Below are 21,643 nucleotides of genomic sequence, written 5' to 3' on the forward strand. Positions count from 1 at the left end.
GGGAAATTTTCCTCCATATCATCAATTTCAGACTGATCTTCTGTAATCATAAGGTTAACCGATTCTGCTCATCTATGATAGGGTTTTAGCATGTTAACATGGTAGACTTGGTTAAAGTCATTTTTTTCTTCGAAACTCACAACATAATTAGTTTTGGATAATTTCTTCTCAACCTTCCCAGGACCTTTCCATTCAACTGCTAGTCTGTTTGGTTTATTCGTTGATACAACTAATACTAAATCCCCTTCAGAGAATTCTCTTTTTATAGCTTTACGATCGTACCACACCTTTCTTTTGGTTTGCATTTCCAGCATTTTATCTGTAGCCAGCTCTTTGCATCTTTTTAACCGATTTATCAATTGAAAAACGTTTTCAACAACATTATTTCCTTTGTCTTTAGGATTCATCCATTGTTCATATAATAATGTTACAGGTGTTCTAAGATTTCGACCATATACTAATTCTGCAGGTGTAAATCCCGTACTCTCGTGCGTTATTGTTCTTAAAGCAAATAGAGCTGCGGGAACTTGCTTCTCCCACTCAGGGGCTGCTTTGATACATAAAACTTTTTAAATTTGTTTGATTGTTCGGTGAAATCTTTCAACAGGGTTGCTCTGCGGATGGTGTACTGAGCTTCTAGTTTCTTTTATTCCAAATTTTTCTACAAATTTTATGGCTAGATTGCTCATAAAGGAGGTACCTTGATCAGTTTGTATTTCTTTCAGGAAACCCATTCTACTAAATATTTGTAACACGGCTTCAATTACTGACGTTGTGCCAATATTAGGAACAGGTACAGCATCCGGATATTTTGAAGCTAAACAAATAGCTGTAATTAAATATCTATTGCCATTCGGTGTTATTGGTAAAGGACCGCATGCGTCAAAGTTAATTTTTGAAAATACTTCTGCAATAATTGGTACTAAAGTCAAAGGTGCTTTGGCTTTATCATTAGATTTTCCCACTCTTTGACGTGTATCGCAAGTTTTAACATACTCTTCTATTTCTTTATAGCAATTAGCCCAGTAAAAGTATCTTGTTAATCTATCTTTAGTTTTCACAACGCCTAAATGTCCAGATGTGCTATCATGACATAATGACTTTATTTGATCCCTATATTTTTCAGGAATAACAATTAATTCCCTTTCATTTCCATTTTTATCTATTTTCCTTTTCACCAACAATCCGTTTTCTTTTACTTTGAAATCATTTGTCTTGCTGGAATTTTCATTTTTAGCTTCGTTAAGCAATGACGCTAGATCTCTGCTTTGATGCTGAGATTCAATTAATTCCTTTGAATTAACATTAATCACTTTCTTAATTTCCTTGTCTTCCTCATCAGCTTGCGGTAAAATATCTTCGTCAGTGTCAATAAACGTCAATTCTTCTAGTTTCTCCATTTCAATTTCTCTGCTTCGATCATCTTCAGGAGATCCTTTTACTTGAGATCGTGTCAAAACCGCATTTATTTTTCCTAAATTTAAGAATGATTTACTTTTGAACAATTGGGCAATTTTGTTACCCAATACATATCTGCCTGGATCATTTGTAACAACAGCTGCCTTTGTCTTTATATGACCAAGTTCGCAATTAATTTCAACTTCCGCTAACGGTAGACACACTAAATGGTCATTTAAAAGATATTGTACCCAGACATGTTCTCCAGTCATTTTTGCGTTATCTATGTAGTTCCGAGAAATAACATCAACAGTGGCTCCTGTGTCTCGAAGAATAGGCATTTCATACTCATTCACTAAACCGTTAATTGTATATGTCTCTAACAAACCATCATTTGAAGATACGCAATTTACCTTTTCATTTGGTTTTAAGCGAGGACACTGAGGCTTAAAATGTTCATATGATCCACACTCGAAACATCGTGGTCAATATCTTTTGTCATATAAATTTTCTTTCTTTTTTTTTTTTTTTTTTGAACTGATTCCTTTGCTGATGATCTTTCTTGTATTTTGAATCATCCCATCTATCAGAATGCTTAAAATGAGGTGGATGCTCTTATTTTTTTCACAAAATTATCATAACGCGGTTTAAATGATCCTTTGTTAAATTTCTCAGTCTGATTGGTAGAAAATTTCGGTTTTATTGTTTTTCTCACATCTTCAAAATTTTCTTAACCATTTCAGTAGGTGAAATGATGGTTGTCCATTGATCCATAAAATGTTCTTTGAAATCAGGAGAAGTACGCTTTTTTATTTGATCAACCAGCATGAGATCTTTTAGCTGTTCAAAAGTTTTAATGTTTAATCTGTTAAGCCATCCTTCTAAATAATTTTTTAATTCATAGTAGAAATCATACCAAGTACTTTCAGTAGATTTTTGGTGTTTATTAAATAGTTGTCGAAATTTTTTTGCAGTCAATTTAAATCGTTGTAACAGTAAAGTTTTTACATATTCATACTTTTTCTCTTCCTCTTCTGGTTCTCTAGCAATAAGCTGAACAATGTCAGGAGGCAGTAATGAAATAAGTTGAGTCACTTGATTTTCAGCAGGTATATTCATTATTTTAGCTTGATGCTCAAATAACACCAGGAATAAACTTATTTCATCTTCTTTAGGGTTGAAACGTGGCATGACATCGTGAATTCTGATTTTTAAAGGCTGCTCAGGTAACTGCGTAGTTTCTGCCGGCTGTGCTGTGGCAGCCATTGCTTCCAGCTGAAGTTTCTGTAGCTCAAAGGCTCTAATTCGCTCTTCTTTTCTTTTTTCTCTTTCGCGTTCCCTTTCTCTTTCTTCTCTTTTGCATTCCTTTTCTCTTTCTTCTCTTTCGCGTTCTTCTCTTTCTTCTCTTTCGCGTTCTTTTTCTCTTTCTTCCCTTTTGCGTTCCTTTTCTCTTTCTTCTCTTTCGTGTTCTTCTCTTCTTTCTCTTTCTTCTCTTTTGCGTTCCTTTTCTCTTTCTTCTCTTTCGCATTCTTCTTTTCGTTCCCTTTCTCCTCTAATTGCAGCCAGTAGTTCTCAAGTAAACTCCTCATCATAATCGGGACTTTCAGTAATCAGTTTATGCAACTGAGCAATCTTAAATTCAGGTTTCACGGTTAAACCTAACTCTTCTGCTAGTGCTTTTAAATCCTGTTTTTTACTCCTAGCTAAGAATGACATGTTGACACAAGTTACTTTTAATAGGCTTCCTTTTGAAATTCAATCTAAAAGCTCGTACTTGTATTAAAAATATATAATTTCTGGCGAGATTTAATTTCTCGAATACGAAATTCACACTAACCAATTGGAGAGAATTATTTAAACAACTTTGCCAGGTTGGCACAAAATAATTTAATACTATGTCGGGTTGACGTTTTAACTCACTATTCACAAGCCTCATTAGCTATAACTATATAAACACCTTTGCCAGTTCGGCAATACAATGGAATTTTACCAACGTCAGTTTGACGATTTTACTATCTATCTCCACGCCTGGTTGGCAATAACAAAAACAATTTTTGCCAGTTTGGCAATACAACTTTTAGAATATACAATCTGTAATACGTCGGGATGACGTTACTATCTACCACACGCCTGGATGGCGAGAACTTAGACTTTGCCAATTCTGCAGTATAATCAATTCACTCTACGTCAGTTTGACGTTACTACCTATTTTCACGCGCCTGCTTGGCAACAAATTCAAAAACTCAGCAGTTTATATATATATATATATATATATATATAAATGCCGGGATGGCTTACACATATCAATTATCAACATAAAATTTCAATACAAATAAAAGTAAAGCATAAATAATAATTTCAAAATACTTCTTTACCACGAATATCAATTATAAATTTAAGCTGAATAATTTGTGGGTCAGTTATTTTAAACAAAATCTTACACGATAAACTATAATTCTGAAATAAAGTATTAAAATTCAATAAAAGCTTTTTTTAAGAAAACCAAAAGTTAATCTTATCTTCAGAGATCAGCAGTATCCTATTTTTGACAGTTTTTGCTCAGACGTAAGTTACAGAAGCACAGAAGATAACCTTTGAATGATCCGCTTAAAATCTGGCTTTATAACGGCAGACTTCTTACATCCATTTCTCCTTGAAATAAAAAAAAAACTTGGCAATTGGTATTAGCAAACTTGTTCTAAAAAATTCAGTAAATTTCTGGGATTAGGAGACCAGCACCATCGAAATTGATAATTGCACTCCTAATTTCCAGTATCTCGGTGGAACCTCCAATTTATTAAGACTGTAATGTATTTTGCAGTAATTTACAAAACAGACAATCTTCTTAGTAGAACATAAATTTTATTTCTAGTTCACGGTGCTAGACAAATTTTATACAATTCTTAAGTGGCAAAATTTTCATCCTACTCCTAGCTGTAAAATCTTCAGAATACTAATCTTTTTTTAACAATATCTCTCGTTGCTGAGTAATGGTTTGATACAAATATGTCGTTGCCACTTCAACAATAATTATACTTATTTATTAAATAACAAGATATTACAACCTCCTTGGCATAGTGTTTTAGACCAGATAACGCTCACAATATTCATCTTGTTTGTCTTTGAGCAGTTTGTCTACTTCTGATTTTGCCACTTAGAAGATTTATCCTCCCTAACATAGAATATATCAGGGTTGGCCAAGCTTTATGTCAGTAAGAGCCGCACGTTTGATTTCAGGAATGTTCGAGAGCCGCATCTAGATTTTCTAAAAGCCACAAATTCATATTTACATCATTATAGAATTAGTGGAGGAGGTTCTAAATAGAAAGAGATCCCTGATAACTTTGTAAAAAGAGTCTAAACTAATTAATTACTTCTTTTTGGACACATCTAGATTTTCTAAAAGTTTGTTTACCATATTTCATACATATGTTTTATATGCATGAGCCACACAAATTGTCTGCAAGTGCCATATCAGGCTCGCGAGCCGCACTTTGGCCACCCGTGGAATATATCATCATCCTTCCATTTTTCTATATCATTATTACTATCATCATCTGAAATATAATGTTCAGATTTACAGCTGATATTATTTATCTCTATATTTTCCTTACACTTATCGCTATTATTCTCGCATCCAAAGGTTTCTTTGTCTTCTTTTTCTTCATCAGATAATTCTTGAAGAATGCAAGCAAAATCAGCTGGTTGCACTTTTTTTTTTTTTTTTTTTTTCCTGTGAAAACCGATATAAAAATTATAGAGTCAAATTTATACAAATTAAAATAATACACGTCAATTAATAACAAAATTACAAAATATTTGAGAAAAAAATACTTTCCTAATTTTCAGCCACAACCATGCGCATGTCGTAACTTTTACGAAGAAGCTGCCACATAGCGCAAAAGCCCAGTAATAAAACAAAAATGTCATATGACTTCCTGTTGGCGTATTCCATGATGTGGGGAAGGGTTGAAAGGAGAAATAAGAATGACATTCAGACGTCTCAGCCGCCATATGCGAGAAGTATGCATTAAAAACCGAATTTGTCGTAAACTTTGTGCATAGTGCGCATGCTGGAAGGTTAAACATGCATTCACAATAGCAAAAACACCGTCTAACCTTTTATCCTAAATACTCTCGTTCACCCTACTTTGTTTGCAATGTGGGGGAAAGCTAAGGGAATTCAGGAAAGGTTCACAATGTAAAATAAGTATTAGTAAAAATAAACAGAACCCCACAATATGTAGTCTACATTTTAGTTTAATGGTAGATTACTGTGATTATTTCATATGGTTTTTGAAACCAATACGTGGTACTAAGTTTTGTACATTAAAACCTGCACTTGTTAATGTTCATTGTTGCACAATGAAACTTTTTTTATCATTTACAGTACAAAGTCCGAAATCTGGACGTCCGTTATCCGGAATGATCTAAAAGCCAGATTTCAAAGCCACAAACATTTTATTATTATTATTATTATTATTTATTAATGCTTTACACATGTGCATTTGATTTTTCCTTCCATAATAAAAGGTGTGGAGATTTTCACTTAAAAATTCCGATTCTTAATTTCACTTAGGCAATAAATAAAATACCTCGTTATGGAAAAACAATCATGTAAGCATAAATTTGTGAGATTGATTAATTGGCTCCGTAGCTGAGTATCTGCTTGGCATACATCTCAAACTGAAACATTCACCTATTTTATATCCCTGATGCCGACCTGGCGAGTCATTATTTATTATATTTTGCTTTCATCACTGCATGTTTATCAATAAATGACAGTTTCAGTAATAACTCATGCTGTGATGTGTAAACTTTTTTTTGTATTAATAATTGAATAATAACAAGAGTACGGCAAACGTTTATGCTAACATTATGCTTGGCAGTGATTATAGATTTTTAAATGCTCTAAGAAATGTTGACGAGAAAAAATTCAATGAAAATTTCTTTTCATATGCTAAAAATAGATTTTATTAATGAAACTCATAGGCCAAAAGATTACATTTAGTGCTATTTTAATTAAGAATAACTGATGTGTTATTCACCATAAGCCCAGAAGCATCGACAGAATTTAGGGAAGACTAAATTTTTGGAATTTGGGGAAGCACCAAGGGGCAAAATTAAGGGATGAGAAGTTTTTATGATTTAGGGAAGGCACTGGGATCCAAAGTTTACGCATGGTGAAAATTTAGAACTTAGGAAAGTGCTTTGTAGCAGAATTTAGAACCCATAGAGACTGTACCAGGTGGTATCGAGCCCCAGCCCTAGATAAAGCCTTAACATTTATTCAGGACTCGGATTAGTTTGAAACATGTGCAAGAAATAAACATAGGTGTAGTAAATAGCTAAACTAATACAATTCAGGCTTAATTCAATATGCAATAGGAGCTAGACAAAATTTAGCGAAACAACTTGGCTTTCGTTGCCAATCTTGTGATACATAGCCAATAATCTATAATGGACGCTATTAAGCTAGGCTAAAATTATCTTTATTGATTCTAATTAATAAAGATAATCATTCAATTAATGTAGCAGACTGCACTGCTCCCTGATCTTCTAATTTGATCCAGCTTATTATTTTTTGCAGACTGTTATTATTACGGGAATTTTATAAAAACTAAGCTTGAACTTTCGATTATGTCGAAAAGAGTTTCCAATTCTGGATTTGCCAAAGGATCTACAAAGCAAAGCATGTTTTGATGTCCATTAAACATAAATTTAAACAACTTACATTGAAAGAAATGTTTAATAAAGCAAACAAATAAATATTGAGCTTTTTTTGTAAATTTTGATACCCTTTAGATCATAATTATTCTTTATTTCATAAATTATGATTTCATATTTTTAATTGTATAATTTTTGCATGCCATCTTACCAGATTTAAATTGATGATCTGTTGTCCAGAAAAATCCGGAATCGCTGAAGTCCCGACCATTCCGGATTTCGGACTTTGTACTGCATTATGAATTTCATTGCACTCAAATATAATGAAATCATGAATTTTTATTCGGTTTTCTTAATATCGCTTTTTATTATATATTAACTAATGTACACCTTGCCCCCCCCCCGAAAAGGGAGGGGGGACAGTTCTATATCTTCTGCTCTATTGGACCGATGGTCGAAATTTAACTTATGTTTTCCATGTCTCAAAAGTGCGACTTGACATGTATTAGATTTATATATAGCATTCTTCTAGCATAAATATATTTTGAGACAAAATTGGAATACCTGCAAAAAATGAAAGTTTTTATTCAAAATTTCCTAATATATACGTGACTTTTTTGAAATTTTGGCGCATTTTGAAGTTTGGCATATTCATTAACCCTTTCCAGCACGCTACCTTTTAAAGTTGGAGTTTTGATTAAAAAAAATAAAAGATCGGCAGTCTAGGCCTAGAGAGTTGTGAAGATAGCACTTATCGTTTAATTCTGTGGGTGTGCCCAAAGTAGGCACACTGATTGAATAGAGTTTCAAAAAGAATTCTGAAACGAACATTGTTGTCTATGAACTGACCGATGAGATGCAGAGAAACAAAGAATACAGACTCTCAGTTGTCCTAGATTATCGGTGAGCTCGGTCTAGGCACACCTAGGGTTTACCGTTTGATTTTATTTCAGATTTCAAGGTTAAACATTAAAACTAATGTAGAATAAGGAGATTACCATACAGCCAAAAGAATAACAGAAATTTATTTTCAAACAATTCCTTTTATACCCTAAAAAAAAAAAAATTGGAAGATCTCTTTGAAAAATGAGGGTCTTAAAACTAAACATGGCTAAGATATATGGGCTGGTTTGTGTTGAGCTGCCATCTACTATAAATAAAGAAGGTTCAGAGTAACCTATAAATCCTTTTTCATTCAATTTTTCTGTGCATACAGAAGGAAGTTTTTAGGTGTGTCCACACCGGACACACTGTGCCGCAAAGCGTTAAAGACATTAAATAATGAATAATATGCATGAATGTATGCATGTTTCTCAGTAACCTAGAGTCATCCAATTTTGAATATCATAGTCCTTCGCCCGAAAAACCAGGCACACGAACATTTGCATTTTCCGTTACTTAAATATGCATTATCTAAACATGGAGAAAATCTTTCAAAAACTGCTATTCATTCAGTAGCATAATGAAGCTTTGTTTTTTCATTTAACGTTGGTATCCCAAATATGAAAAAATAAAGCCATGAAAACTTAATAATAAATAACATAAGTTCAAACATTCCTATTTATAATAGGTTTTGGGTATAACGCATGAACACGTTTAACTGATTTTTGAATGGTAATAAAGAAGCAGTGCTGTGAGTTGTGAATACTATTAAGAAAGTTGTAAAACTTCATTTTGGGATTAATGTTATAAAAATACTTTGTTGTGCTCTTTAAATTTTTGGTTAATTTGAAGCAGAAAACTTGCTTTCAGTTAAAACTTTGGTATAACTGTTGAAATGAATGTTTGAAAATATATTTAATATTCTTACAAAATGTTCAGCTGCAGTAAGATAGGGCAAGGCGGATTTAGGGTTGCCAGAAAGTGGCAAGGGAAAGCAGGTTAGTTGCCTTGGCACAAAATCTTCCACATGCCGACAATGTTGGCAATATGCCGTGGACTGACGGAGAACATTCTAGAACAAATTCTTACCGGTTTGACATGAATGTTCTTGAAGGCAACCCAAAAGCTATATAACCCTGCTGGTATGCGAAGTAGGAGTGTCTCGTAGTCTATCGAGTTGATGTATTCTAACGTCGAGGTGTCTAGTCCGAGTATTGTGAGTTGATGCATCGAGTGCATCACGATTCATAGCTCGGATAGTCTCGATAGTACGTAGAGTTCCGAGAACGAACCGAGTCGGGAGCCATTCTCCGGTGTTTCACCGTGAGGCTTTCTTCACCTTTATAGCCTGAAGTCTGTGTTGCTGATTGTTTTAGCGTTATTTGTCGTAGTTTTTCAGTGACTGTAAACGTGTTTTTGGAGCTGTCCTAAGTAATACTGTCTAATAAATTGTGTTTCCATTCTTCATCAAATGTTGTTATTCGAAATCCAAATCTACGAACTCGTAAGTACCCCACAATATTTTGATGACAATATTGGAAGAAATTAAAAGGTCGATAGATTTCATTGCCAAATAGTCAACTATTAATTAGATGCATTTTAAGAAATAAGGACTAAATGCTGATTTTCTCCTTTATATTATGCTTTTCGTATTGTTTTGTTATAAATATTCTAAAAATGCAGTAACAACAGATATTATTAAAGGGAAGGTCTCTCAATACCATTTCTGTTTGAAATGGAAATGAATGGAATTAGGAGAAAAATCTGTGTCAAAGTAAGAGTGAACTGATGATACAGAGGAAGTACTGTTAATTTAAAATAAATTTACCCTTTGATTTGTTTACAATTTTGGTTTTTATTTATTTATTTACTTTTTAAATGAAGTGTTTTTCCCCCAAATCCATTTCATTGTTAGATTCTATGTTAATGTTAATTTTTTATTGAATATGCATTTTTGTTATTCATGCACTGTATACATACAATTCAATTCTCTCTCTCTCTCTTTTTTTTTTTTTTTTTTTTTTTTTTTTTTTTTTTTTTTTTTTTAAGTTAGGGCAAGTCTCTGGGGGCCAGAAGAGGTAAGAACAATTTCCCCCCTCAACATTTCTCTAAAGCATGTCTTTAAAAAAAATTCATGAATTTTGATTTATTTTTATTTTAAACATTCAAAATATATTTTCATTGTTACAGCAGTATTTTTAACAGTGGAATTTAGTATTTTTCTTGAGTATTGTGTTTAGGAAATTCCTAGCAGATTTATTATTCTTTTTAGTATGGAGATTTAAAACTCGGAAAAGTTTCTATTTTTATAAAACGGGAATATCATCAGTGGTTCTTTGAACATCATAATACTATCTAAGCAGTTTCTCTTTTCAAATTTTAAAGAAAATTTACCGTATACGCTCGTGTAATACTCGCACCCCAACTTTACAGATATAATTTATGTTAAAAAAAGTGACCCACACAATGTCTGCTCCCCAAAAACTAAAGCATTTCTTACTTTAAAATATATATTTTTTAACATTCCCTTTTTCCCTTCAGTCAATATCATTTGTTGATAAACATCTTTAGAGAAAGAATATGCATTTGTTTTGTCTTTGGTTGATGCCAGGATGGAAAGCAGAGACTTTCTGGTATCCAGTCATAACATGGGTGCAGACACGATAATAAATGAAGGCATTCCAAACAAATTTAGTAATACTTTGTAGTGGTGATACTAAAGGTTTTCAATTTTTGTTTAGATGGCACAATTAGGTAAAAGGTTGAGAACCACTGCTGTAAATGTTTGACATCTGATTGTAAATTTAAGAACTATTTGAATATGTGCGTTAACTATTGAAAGTTTAAATATATTTGTTACTTTTACAGAGTGTGAAATCACCTCCACCCCCACCACCCAAAGTAAGTTTTGTATATTATACTTCATATATATTATAATGAGAATAAGTATCTCTCAATTAAGAGTATGAATGTAAAATTTTATGTAACTTGGTTATTAGCTTTTTTATCAGTAGTCAACTTAGTGTAGGAGCTTTTATTAGACATCGGTCCTCAGTTTTAACTTGCCAGTTGAAGTTAAGTCTTGCTTTTTGAGAGCATTATTTATGTTAATGTTTAAATAATGTAAAATAATGTCCTTTATGGTTATTGCAAGAAATCTTCTTTTTCTTTTTTTTAATAGAAGATAATTTTGAGGTGTGTATGGATAAGTTCTTCATAGTATATCGAAATGAAGCAGTAAAGAAACATAAAATAATAGCCGAAGATTTTCCTATAAAGCTGTGTGAGAAAGTCAGTTCAAAGATCTTAAAATATCTTACGCTGTTGTAAAGCTGTGAGCAGCTTGGAAAATGATTTACTTTATTCTGTATCCTAACGGAGTTTAAGCCTCATCTGAGACTTTAAGTAATGACCGACATAATGCATCGTTTGTGCAACTGCCTTTCTCATCCTCTACAGCTATAACATCTAAAGAGTAGAAAGATTAAACACGAACACTGACATAATGCATCGTTTGTGCAATTGCCTTTCTCATCCTCTACAGCTATAACATCTAAAGAGTAGAAAGATTAAACACAAAAGACATGAAAGGTATTTTCTTGATTATTTATTGTTACTAAGAAGATCTTTGTAGGTTTTTTTTATGTAATATCTTAGCGGCACATTATTGCTGCACTGATCTCGTAGATATATATATATCTGGTACTTCTTTAACACAATGTCTTTCAATTTTAAGCATATAGAATTACAGATCTGTAAAACTATTTGAATGCTTAATTAATACAGAATAACAAAATAATATCAAGAGTCATGTTCCATTCATTAAAGCTCCAGTTTTCATTTTCCTTTCAAAATCGAAGAGACATAGCTCATGAAAAATGCGCACAAAGTTTATTAAAAAACTCGGATACATTTGTAGCAGCTGATAATGTTTTTGTAATTCATTTTGTTTTCAGTTTAACTTGATGTTAATATTTTATATAAACCGGCATATAGCTAATTCAGAAGTCAAACAACAAAAATCAGCGTTATATTTACAAAATTTTCACAGGACTAGTTTCGATGGTTTTACCGAACCACCATCCTCAGCTGAAAAATGCATACAGCTATTTAAGATTTTTTATATGTAATTGCAAATATAAAATATTTGCAATATGTGTTGTAACTATTGAAAGTTTCTATTTATATACTATTTGTATATTTATATACTATATACTATTTTTAAAGGACTCCTCATCAACGACGAGAAGCCGAAGGCAGCGCCGCCGGCTCCGTCCACGACGTCCGAAGCCTGTAAGTTTTGTACATCATCGTGTATATTATAAAGAGAACTGTTAATCATTTTCAGTTAAGATTTTGAATGTTTTTTAATTCATAATTTAACTATTCTTTTAATATTTCAATTAACTTGGTTATTAGAATTTTTATTAGACTTTATTTTTGGAGCTTTTATTAGACATCAGTTCTTTGTCTTAATTTCCAAGTTGAAGTTAACTCTTGTTTCTTAGAGCATGGTTTTGTTGTGTACATGTTTAAATAATGTAATTATAAATAATTTGTAATCATTTACTTGCAATTTTTATTTGTAATAATTAAATATCAGGAAATTTAATGTTTCTTCATGTGTCGTATACTTACCAAAAATAAATTAATTTTGAAATTTCAGTTGTCTGTTTAAGAACTTCAGATAAGAACAAATTTAAAAACGTTTTTCAAATACAGAACATTTCTGTGCAAGCCAAGAATTTTTAATATACTGTCTGTTACTGATGTTGATTCTATTCTGTACACAAATTCAATATGATTTGCAAATAATTTGAGTACGAAAGGTATATTTCAGATTAACCATTTGAAAAATGTTTTCATTTTTTATTTAGTTCTAAACTACATACTAGTCATATTTCTTATTATGAGTGTCTGAGTCAGAATCTGTTAGGAATTCCCCAAAGAAAGATTTTAATTTTTTTTTTCGTATTAACATTATACTGCAAATCCTCAGCTAGATGGGAAAACCAGCAAATTTATTTAAATCCATTGAAGACAGTAGGGCTGGAAGAGTGACAGGGGCCAAGTCCCTTTGGTATGTGGAATCTGAAATTTTAGCATAAATTTTATATACTAGCATAATTTTTATATACATGAAATTTTAGACATATGTGGAATCTGAAATTTTAGCAGATAAATTTCAAAAGTAATAAAAAGATAGTCGATTCTATTTAATATATAATTTTGGGGTCTTAAGTTCTTCATAATATAGGATAGTAGGCTTATTTCTAATTTATAAATTTTTATTCCAGCGCCGGCCAATAACAAGGTCATTATCTAAATCGCAGGGTCTGGGACGGGGACGTTTCAGTAAAACAAATTTAGTTTAACTTTATGTTTTTTCATATATTTAAATTTTTAATGAAGATATTATGAGTTTTTATGTATTTTTGCCTTGCCATGAAGTGAGAACTGAATGAATGAGAAATATATCCCAAATTCGAGGAAATAAGTATAAATGGAAATGCAGCAAAAAATGTGTATTATGTACCCCATACAAGAAAGTCATATTTTGTTCACATCAGATTTTTTTTTAATAAGGAATGCTAAATTTTCCTAAATAAAAATGCAAAGAAATATATAAAATGATTTATTTTGAAATTTAGAATATTTCACGTTTAAAAATGACAACACATGAATATTTGGTTTCATTTAAAATACTTTTTTAAGTGGAAGACTGTATATCTGTGACATAAGTAAACAGACAAACAGTTATATAAGTGAAGGCCGGGAGAGGAACTTTGCTGGATTTGATGCAATTTGCACATATGTGTCTTCGATTTTGACTGAATTTTTGCAACAAAGTCTTGGATTGTATGCAGGTTCTCTTATATTTATATATAGCATTGTTCTAATGCAGGTATTTTGACACAAAATCAGATTTTTTCTGAAATGACAAGCCAATTGTTTTCCATATTTCGGTTCTGGGACTCAAATTATGCCTAAATATTAAATTTTGCAATTTTTGGTGAGAAATTTAAAAATTTATCTTGGCACATTTTTTTCAGTTTGCTCCAACAGTAACTCACTTGGCAAACTTCTTAATTTATAGTAATCTATTTTTTCCCTTTTTTCATTGTACACGAGCGGGGAAAAAAGTCATCATTCATACTTTATAATAATTGTAACAAAGTCTTAACCCAAATTTGGCGTTATTATCGCTTATAACAAATATGCCAAATTTCAAAACGCGCCAATATATAAATTCGCGTATGTTTTAGGAAATTTTGAATAAAAAACTCTAATTTTTTGCATGTATGCTTAAAAATACATCTTCTTTATGAAGGTATTAAAAATTTTATAGGTTATAATTAAAAATGTTTTTGAAAAATTTATAAAAAATATTTAAAAATAAATCATAAAAAATGAGCGAATTTTATTTGGAATGAAACAAAATTTCGAATTGTTGAAAACTTGCCAGTTTGGCATAATTTGAGTCGTTGAATCGAAATATGGAAACAAATTGGCATGTCATTTGAGAGAAAGTCCGATTTTGTTTCAGGATAGCTATATAAGAACAATGCTAAATATAAATCTAATGCGTATCCTTAGTGGAGCTTGTGATACATGAAAAACGCAAGTTGAATTTCCTCAATCGGCCCATAGAACGGGAGATGTAGAACTGTGCCCCCTCTTTTTTGAGCAGTTTACTTCGTGCATATTTTTCGATTGTGCTAAGCAATGTAATTTGCATTCACTTTGTTAATTGTAATATGGCTGCCTATTTGCCTGCCTTCACTTCACATCTTTTTGTGCTGCATTCAGGAGTGAGCAATGTATTCCATTAGTTGAATAAGCAATGTGCATGAACTCTGCTCACTATGGTTATTTCAATTGTATTTTTGAATGTTTAATATTTCTTGTTATTTGCAGCAGAATAGTGCTTGTTTGAATGTAGAGCAGTCAGATGAATTCTGTAGCTCCCTTTTTTTGTTTTCTATTAGTCGTCTTTCAAAATGGTTCGAAAAATTATTTAGTATCCTCTTACATAAAATTTTTGCCTTATAAATAAACGTCTTTTCACATAATATGATGCATGTGCATTGAGTTACAAATATATATATTTTTTAGTTTGCATATTTTATATCTAATTCTTGAAGCTGATTCGTGAAATATCAATCCGTAGTTCTACAAAAATGAAACTCGTATCTTACATTTTCATGTTACCGGCAAAGTATAAAATCCAGCATTCTGTAAAATGCCTAGGCAGTTGTATACAATACCTATAACTAGCCGGCAATGAACTATTCATATTTCCTGGCTAGCCGGCAATGAACTATTCATATTTCCTGACTAGCCAGCAATGAACTGTTCATATTTTCTGGCTAGCTGGCAATGCCGGCAATGAACTATATTCGTATTTCCTGGCTAGCCAGCAATGAACTATTCATATTTCCTGACTAGCCGGCAATGAACTATTCATATTTCCTGGCTAGCCAGCAGTGACCTATTCATATTTCCTGGCTAGCCGGCAATGACCTATTCGTATTTCCTGGCTAGCCAGCAATGAACTATTCATATTTCCTGGCTAGCTGGCAATGAACTATTTGTATTTCCTGTCTAGCCGGCAATGAACTATTCATATTTCCAGGCTAGCCGGCAATGAACTATTCATATTTCCAGGCTAGCCGGCAATGAACTATTCATATTTCCAGGCTAGCCGGCAATGAACTATTCATATTATACTATGAAACTATTCATATTTCATACACTTCCTAGGCATTCTATGGAATGCTAAATGACAAAACGGCAAAGTAGGAAATACATTTTCGTTTTCGTTTCAAAGAATCGAAACTACTTACCAGAAGTTAATAAATGATGTGAACTAGCCAATACGACCACTCGGAAGGAACCACCGGACTACTGGCCCCTGAATCGCTAGAATGGGTTGTTTGTGGAAAGCAAAAGTACATTCATTTATCCTGTTAAAGAAAGCATCAGTACTATGTCACAGACGCCGAGTTATTTCCCATTCTTCATAAAAACACATTTGAGTACTGGACACGGACGAGGCGACAGAATGTTGAAAGAACTTTCCACCAAATACAAAAATGTTACGCGTAATGAACACTAGGGAAATTATGCAGTTCTTCAGATGCTATAATTTTTGTGCATTCTGAGTTATAAAATGAATGAGACGTAACGCTGTTAAGCAAACCTAGAGCCAGAGTTTTGCTATGGTAAATAAATACAGTGAATTTTAAAGAATGCATTTATTATATTTTGCTTTATGCACTATCAATGAAGTAGATTTAATTTAATTTTAGGTTAAGTATAAATGGAATGCAGGAAAAATGTGCATAATTTAATATTTACAAGGAAGCCATGTGGTGTGCACATCAAATGTTTCCTTTGAAATGCCCATAAAATATCCATCCATCTTCTCAGTGTTTATTTTTCCAAATAATCCCGTTCCAAATTTTCAAACTAGCTAGCCCAAAAAGCCTTTACAATCATCAACTTCATCAAAAGGATGATCTATGCTTACTGCATTATTTGCAAGAACTTCATTAATAATTTCACCCGAAGCTTCAATTTCAGACCCTGTTCATTCACTGCTGTATATCCAAATAAAAGTTTCTGTTTCATCAAAACTTCTTTCCCATGCCTCAGTGTCAGAAAGAATGTGTCGTAAAATGTTGTCAGCTCTTGTGGGCTCGTATTAATATCATTTATGTGTATTCTGGACTTTTAAAATTTGAACACATAAGCGGGAAAATCTGAATGACTGGCTGGGACGTAGGTACCACATCATCAGATGGGGTCAATTCCGGTCAAAAGAGGATGTCTGGTAAGCCTAATGATATTCCAAGTTTTCTGTCAATTTAGCTAATATCTTAATTTTCATAAGGAAAACTAATATTTAAATAACAATGTTCTGTTATGTAACAATGTTACGCTAACTGTGTTCTGTTAATAGCATTTTGATCTTTGTGTTTAAATGAATAAATGCTTATTTAAATATTGACTTAGTCAATATCTCTGTATTTAGCTTCTCAGCTAATATCTTAATTTACAGCTAATATTTAAATTTTGTTAATGTTTGTTTAGCTTTCGGGATAGCTAATATTTAAATAACAATATTCCGTTAACAGTGTTCTTTCAATAATATTATGTTTTATGTGTTTAAATGAATGAATAAATATTTATTTAAATATTGACTAAATATGTATTTAAATATCTTTTGAATTTAGGTGAACTTTTGTTAGAATAGGAAGGTCGTCAAGCTCGTATCATCCACCCAGATGAGCAAACTGTCAATGGCGCCATACATGTGATCCATCGTGTAATGATGATAAGGCGTGATCTTACCAAATCGGGTGCTCCCATTGGTTCATTTAGCAATGGCTTCTTATCCATCATTCCAGCTTTTTTTCGGTCGCCATATTTTTCTGAAGACCAACACATAGTAGAAAGAATAAAGGAACACATAATAAGGCAATAAAAACTGCTGTCAAACACTTACTGTGTTTAAGTAAAAAAAGAAAGATTTTTGTAAAAAACTGTGAAATGTGCATTTTAGAAGAAGAGGCTATTTCTGTGCAATCTTGTGTTCTTTTATTGTGTACAAACGTTAAACATCTTCAGACCAATGCCAGAAAATGTATTACAAATTCACGAACTGAAGTGTAAAAAAATGTATGTTTTGTAATAGAGTATGAATAATTCAGAAATTTGCTTATATTTCATAGAAAGCCAGTGAAGTGACACCATGGAAAAATTTTTGAGCCCTTTTGGGTAGAATTAATCAAAACGCGTTAAATGGAGAAGAGTAAAATTTATTACAATGTCCAAACTCATTTTTTAATTACAGTTCTGATTGAAAAATTTGCTGTCAATGTACAGCTTTTGTTAGTATTATCTATAAGAGGAGAAAGTTACCATTCCAGAATACTTGGAATTTTGTAGGAATATTCTATGAATCCTCTACTATGATTCTTCAGTACTTTACAAAATTTTAAATTTGTTATTATTGTATATTAACACAAAAATTGTTTGTTTAAGAAATGTTAAGCAATTATTCATGGCAAAGCAGATTGAAGTGTGTCGAAAACTATTTAAAGTACATTTATTTTATTAATGACAAATTCTATGTTTTGTAGAATGCAATCATTAGAGTCATAGTTTGCTTATTAAAAATGGCATCATGCAGCTGCTTCAAAAATTATCATTAGCTGTAGATCGAAAATGATTTAAAAACAAAGGGATTGTATATATTATAGTATGCCCATGTTATACTTATAAATTATAACTCGGATGTTAATTGAGTTAAAAGTACACGAGATTATTACTTCTTGAGTTCTATTTTCAAAAGCTTTGCTAGTGAAACTAATTAAAATTAATGAATTAGATCTGTTATGTGAGACCATGTTGTTTAATGTAGTTTCTTACTTGCATATTGTAGTAAATTGTTCCCCCCAAAATGACTGCTATTCTTGTGATACTAAATCATATTATTTGCAATAATGTTATTATTACTTGTGTAGCGAGATATTTTTTTTTGTATACATGTAACGAAGAAACACACCCTTGCTGAAATCCTTCATAGCACACTCTGCTGTTTTGTCAGTTTGCAGTAATATATGCTTGAATGTTTATGTTTGACCAATTTATGGAAATGTTGTAAATTTTACTGTAAATGGATATAAATGAAAGGACCACTTCAGTTCACGAAATACTACAGCAAGGAAAAATAGTGACTTGCTTTAGTTTTTCGTATTTCTGTGCGCAGTTGGAATAGGTGGCACTATGATTTCGTAGTATATCGTATTGTTATGATTACTATTTAATTACAAAAATTGTTCGTGAATATTATCGCAGCAGCACACAATGAACCATTTGCTGTAGGTATTAGATGTGAACGAAACTTTGTTCGTTATGGTCCTCGTCCCCCCTCCCTTACTGTGAATTAATAAGATTGTAAATCCGGTATTTTAGAGAAGGAATTATTTGGAAAAAGACTTTTCCTTAATTTTTTGAACTTGTATTATAGTTGCAAATTTTATGATTGATATGACTTTTTTTCTATTAAATGATTTAGAGAGATTCTGATTTAAATTACTTGTTTTTAAACTATTCACTGTTATGTAATAAATACGAGGGCCATCCAGGAAGTAGATTACGTTTCCGTCTGTGTCCGCTAGGGGCGGGGCTAGCGCGGCCATCTTGGGGTCAGAGCGTTGCGCAGCTCAGTCTGCATCTAGCCATGCTAGTGAGAGGTTCGTGCTGTGCTCCGTTCAGATACTGTGACGGTTTGAAATGTCTGCGTTAATTGAAAATCCCGCGAGCTGCGAGGTGCGCTCAGTAATAAGGTTTCTGACTGCAAAAAACTGTAAACCGATAGAAATCTATCGGCAGCTTCGTGAAGTGTATGGGGACAACATTATCACTGAAGGTGGAGTGCGTCAGTGGGTCATAAGATTTCAAAATGGCCGAACCAATGTTCACGACGAAGATCGAAGTGGGAGACCCAGCATAGTGACCGCCGAACTTCTCGAAAAAGTCGATGCTAAAGTCCGTGAAAATCGAAATTTCACAATAACGGAACTTTCTTTGAGTTTTCCACAAATTTCGCGAAGTTTGTTGCACGAAATCATCAGCGAAAAGCTTGGTTACCACAAGTTTTGTGCAAGATGGAAGGCAAGAAGAGGTAACGAAGTGGTTGAAGGCGCAGGCGGCCGAATTTTTCGACGAAGGAATTTCCAAGCTCGTACATCGCTACGATAAATGCCTTAATTTGTATGGTGACTATGTAGAAAAGTAGTATTTGAGTGTGGCTTTCATCTGTATATAATAAAATTTGTTTCCTATACTTATTCCAAAACATTTATTTTTTTATTCCAAAACGTAATCTACTTTCTGGATAGCCCTCGTATATGATTCTTTTCTATCTAATTGCAAAACTTCTAAGGTTTTTAAATTGCAAAACTTATATAAATTAGTAATTTTTAAGTAGTTTTTTAAAGCTGAAATTGAGATTTTTTTCAAACAAAAATAAATAAATAAAAAGTGAAATGAATATTTAAAAACAAAAATGGCAAAAGACGTTACTAGAAAGAGTTAAAGTCCAAATTATGTAACTTTAAGCATTTAACTTTTAGAATTTTAAGATAAAATATTATATATGCATACTCTAATTTTTAAATTGTGTAAATTTACTCGCTTGAATTTTCCCTTTTTAAGTTAAACAAAAATAAAAACACATAAAAATATAAACAAACACATTAATGAATAAACAAACACCTACAAAAAAATCTGATGTGTACACCACATAAATTCCTTGTAGGGAATATTAAATTATATGCATTTTTTCTTGCATTTTATTTAAACTTATTAGATTGAATTAAACCTACTTCGCCGACAGCGCATAAACCACAATAGAATAAATGCATTCTTTAAAATTCACTTTATTTACCACAGCGACACTCTGGTGCTAGGTTTACTTAACAGTATTATATTTCATTCATATTATAACTCAGAATGCACAAAATGTATATATCATTTAAAGAATTATCTAATCGTTGCCACATGTTCTATTCAAATACTATATTAAAGCTAGAACTATGTATAAAAGAAATTAAGCAAACAAAACAAAAAAGAAACAGTTTTTCACAGACGATTGAGTATTTCTCATTTAATTAATTCAGTTCTCACTTTGCAAGAAGGCAAAAATACATAAAAACTCAAAATATCTATATTAAAAATTACAAAGTAAATCTCAAACGCTTATTTCCTCGAAAAAATTCCAGAAAGAATTAAGCATGATTTAATTGGCAATAATAAATGAATGCGTTATCTTTGTTGTTGCGAAGCTAAGTTTCTCTAGATTGGCAACAAATCCACTAGTCTCCTGTTTCAAATGTAAACATCAATGGCCGCCATTAAAAACAGGCTTAGCGGCAATTAAACAACTTTAGAATTGTTGATAATTCTAAACATATTGCATACAGATTTACTAAAGGCATAAAAACCTTAACCGGAATATAAAAACAACATAATTCAATCATTTTTAAAGCAAAAAATGTGCAATTTACAAACATATAAGAGTAAAGAAACTGAGATCACTGAGCCGGGTAACAGAGTGAATATATATATAAATATATTTATATACGTTTGGTGCGGCCGATTGCAACCCAAATACGAGGTGCACATGTACATGTTATAGCAGTCCTATATACAAAATTTGAACGTTCTGAGGCTACTCGTTTTTGAGTTATGCGAGATAGGTACGCACGTACGTACATACATTCGTGCAGACGCCACGAAAAATTCTCTTCAGAATTAATTTTAAAGCAGTTTTATAATTTTTTTGGAGGAAATGAGTCTTATTCTCTCCTTACATACAGATATCATGCAAAAACCGTTAAATTGCATTCGATAGTGGCCAAAATAGATATTTTTGTTGAAATATGTTTCCTGAAACTTTTCGCGATTACAATACTTCCTTTTTACTTCGTACAAGGAAGTAAAAAGCACATGAAATTAAAAAACTCTTTACAGTTTAATAATTATGAGTATTTTTTGTTTGAATTTTAGTATTTTAAACTTGAACTTTTATGGCAAAATTGCACACTTTGAATTTATCTGTTTTGATTCAAATTATGAAAGAGTTCTTAATGTTCTATCAGTTGGTTCAGGGATCAATATTAGT

At 32.0% G+C, this 21,643-nt stretch overlaps 1 protein-coding gene across 4 annotated transcripts in view; it reads left to right on the forward strand.

Moving 5' to 3' along the window:
- LOC146993053 (uncharacterized) overlaps positions 1–19,038 on the forward strand; it is a 60,540-nt gene extending 41,502 nt beyond the window's left edge. For 2 of the 4 annotated variants that reach the window (XM_085808012.1, XM_085808009.1), the window contains 4 exons: positions 9,997–10,025; positions 10,816–10,848; positions 12,175–12,240; positions 17,187–19,038. In XM_085808012.1, coding sequence (XP_085664138.1) covers positions 9,997–10,025; positions 10,816–10,848; positions 12,175–12,240; positions 17,187–17,201 — 143 coding nt within the window. In that variant the 3' untranslated portion in view covers positions 17,202–19,038. The remainder of the gene's footprint in view (positions 1–9,996; positions 10,026–10,815; positions 10,849–12,174; positions 12,241–17,186) is intronic. The other 2 variants (XM_085808010.1, XM_085808011.1) reach the window with 1 other exon arrangement.
- Positions 19,039–21,643: the final 2,605 nt, after the last annotated feature.

The sequence above is a fragment of the Stegodyphus dumicola genome, chromosome X1 (assembly GCF_044657685.1).
Source record: "Stegodyphus dumicola isolate Sdum_Otavi_A_Nest chromosome X1, ASM4465768v1".
Lineage (NCBI taxonomy): Eukaryota > Metazoa > Arthropoda > Arachnida > Araneae > Eresidae > Stegodyphus > Stegodyphus dumicola.